Source organism: Miscanthus floridulus, chromosome 5 (genome assembly GCF_019320115.1).
Source record: "Miscanthus floridulus cultivar M001 chromosome 5, ASM1932011v1, whole genome shotgun sequence".
Lineage (NCBI taxonomy): Eukaryota > Viridiplantae > Streptophyta > Magnoliopsida > Poales > Poaceae > Miscanthus > Miscanthus floridulus.
Window position 1 is genome coordinate 88,615,976 of NC_089584.1, and position 2,749 is coordinate 88,618,724.

The 2,749-nt window shown below is 56.7% G+C and overlaps 1 protein-coding gene across 1 annotated transcript; it reads right to left on the reverse strand.

Moving 5' to 3' along the window:
- Positions 1 to 628: 628 nt before the first annotated feature.
- Positions 629 to 1,096, reverse strand: LOC136454894 (uncharacterized). The gene has a single exon (XM_066455140.1). The coding sequence runs from the start codon at positions 1,094 to 1,096 to the stop codon at positions 629 to 631; it is 468 nt and encodes a 155-aa protein (XP_066311237.1).
- Between the last annotated feature and the right edge of the window lie 1,653 nt (positions 1,097 to 2,749).

Below are 2,749 nucleotides of genomic sequence, written 5' to 3' on the forward strand. Positions count from 1 at the left end.
ACATAGTTCTCCCACTGATCCGCACAATCAATTAGGATCATTTGCCTGAGGATGTTGGAGGAGAACCTAGGTGCAGTACACCCTCAACTGCAATGCCATCATCTCCAAGGCAATTGCAACTCCTCCCGAGCCCCTTGCAACCATCTTACTAAATGAAGGCCTATCATTAAATAGCACAGGCACACTTTGCCATGTCAACAAACTCAACATATCGATAGCGCTCGTATTCAATGGTTGCCTCCAAGATATATGGTCACTAGGTTGTCCATCTAGTTTAAACACATAACGAAACACATGTCCTTTAGTCCAAATTAGACGATCGATAGTACCTAACAAGTACTTTCTAACTACAAACTAAGTAAATAAGATAATAACTACATACATAGATACAGTGCACTAACTAAATAGCTAGGTCCTATTTAGTTAACTAAATATGTAACTACCTATCTAAGTAGCTATCTAACTATATCTATGTACCCATGTATCTATCAACATATCTATCTCACTAGATCACTAACTAAATCAACTACCTGAGTCATCACATTAACTAGTAAATAACAAATGCTAAAACTACTACACTACAATCAAAGCTAACTAAGTACGCACATCGTAAATTCACAGTTTTTACCTATCCGACGACGGAGTCGCGGACGTCGATGGAGTCGCAACGGACGCCGGGCGTTGGTCTGCCGACGAGCCGGGCCGGCGGTGGCACGGCCGGCGCTGCAAGTGCCGGGGCTGGCGGGGGCGCGTCCGACGACGACGTGGCGCGCGGCGGGCAACCCGAGGACGACTTGGCGGGCGCAGCTGAGGCCGGCGGCGGCGGGCGGCACGTCGGGCGAGGTGAGGCGCGGGGCGGGACGATGGGCGCGGCAAGGCCGGCGGTGGTGGGCGGCACGGTCACGGTCACGGCACTGGCACGGGCACAGGCGGCACGTCGGGCGAGGCGAGGGCGCGGGGCGGGACGGCGGGCGCGGTCGAGGCAGGTGTGGCAGGCGGCACGGTCACGGTCACGGCACCGGCGCGGCGGGGCGCGGCCAAGGCGGCCGCGGGTGCGGGCGGTGCAAGGGCGCGGGGTGGCGGTCCGTGGGGCCATGGGGCGCGCGCGGGCGCGCGGGATCGTCGAGGGGACCGCGCGCGCGGTAGACCGGCGCGGGCGCGGTCGCGGCGTTCCGGCGTGCGAGCGCGGGGCACGGCGTGCCGCGTGCGGCGTGGCGCGGGCGCCGGGTGCGGCGAGGGAGCGCGGGCGTGGGCGGCCGGGTGTGGGAGGGCGCGGCAGCAACGCCGGTTCGCTGCTCGGCGAGGAAAAAGCGAGAGAGAGAGAGAGGGAGAGGAAGAGAGAAAAGATTGGGGCCCATACGTAAGACAGGCTCGGCGCATAGATCTTGACACCGAGCTTGGCGCCAGGGTAACTAGTGCCGAGCTTCCTACCATGTCACGACCACGTTACTTCGAGTCCAAGAGCCTGGCGCCAGGAACGCTGGCGCCAGGGACATGTTAGCTCGGCGCCAGCAACGGTAGCGCTGAGCTAAGGATCTAGATTTTAAAATATTTTCTCTAGAAACATATTTGTGAAAAAAATTTAAAAAGACTTAAAAAAATCGGCCCGGTCGGCACACAGTTCTCGACGCGGAGTTCCGGACCTGGCCAAGGCCTGGCACGATGGGGATGGATAGGGATGGCCGGCTCGCGTTGGGGGCTCCCGACTGCCAAATCGGTTCATAGACGGGGCCAGATACCAGTTTTAATTTAACGAAGCGAATCGTTTCAACTTGCGTTGCCTCGGCTTGTAGTCAATAGCCGATCGTGACACGCTGACGCTAGCACGACTACTGAATAGCTGAGTAAAGATTCAGCACACCGAAATGCTGTGCTGTGGATATTCCTAACGATAAAGATGCCTACTACGCATTTTCATGCCCGCCACGCGCACTGTAGCTACGGGGACGGTGTCCGTTCGCTTCGAGAAATTTAGAGAAATATAAAGAAATTTGTGAGGAAACAATTCGTGAACAGTAAAATTCTTCTATGAACGATGCTTCCTCCGTACCAGCAGCACGAAGCCGTATAGAGCCCGTTCGGTATAGATTTGGCTGTTCGTTGTACTGTTCACTGAATCAGGTTTTCTCTCTCCTCTCCTTCTCTACTGGAGCAGCCACGGCTCCTGTGTGCTACAGTGAGAAAATGGGAATTCTATCATCATGCGAAGTAGGCTTCGCTGATTTGCTATCCCGCAATGGGGTTTCGCTGAATTGCCATTATAAAACATGTGCGACCCGTCGGAATGCCATTTGGTGACTTTAGATCTCAAATAAAATGAAAAACAAAGTTTTCTTCCACATTTACCCCTTGTCCTTTCCTTCTTCTTTCAAGTGACACGGATGGACGGAACTGAGGGAGGAGAAACGGATCAAGCGAGCGCTTCTTCTCCGTGCGGGCACACCCCCACGGCAAGCGCCGCGAGCGTCCAGCGACGCCCGCCTGCCCCCCACGGCAGCACCAACCGCTCGCCTTCGCCATGTAGAGTCGTGCTCCCACCAGCGAGGCATGGTGGATGCAGCAGGGACCTCAGGGCCGCCGGGCTCGTAGGCCGCTTCTTCGACGCCGGCGAGCACAGCAACAAGAGTCGCGAGGTGGATGACCTAGCCCCGGCGAGGCTATTCGTGGGCCTGCCCATCGACTCGGTCACGAACGGGCACGGTGAGATCGAGGGCCATCAGCGAGGGGCGGCCTCGGCGAGCCATGTGCC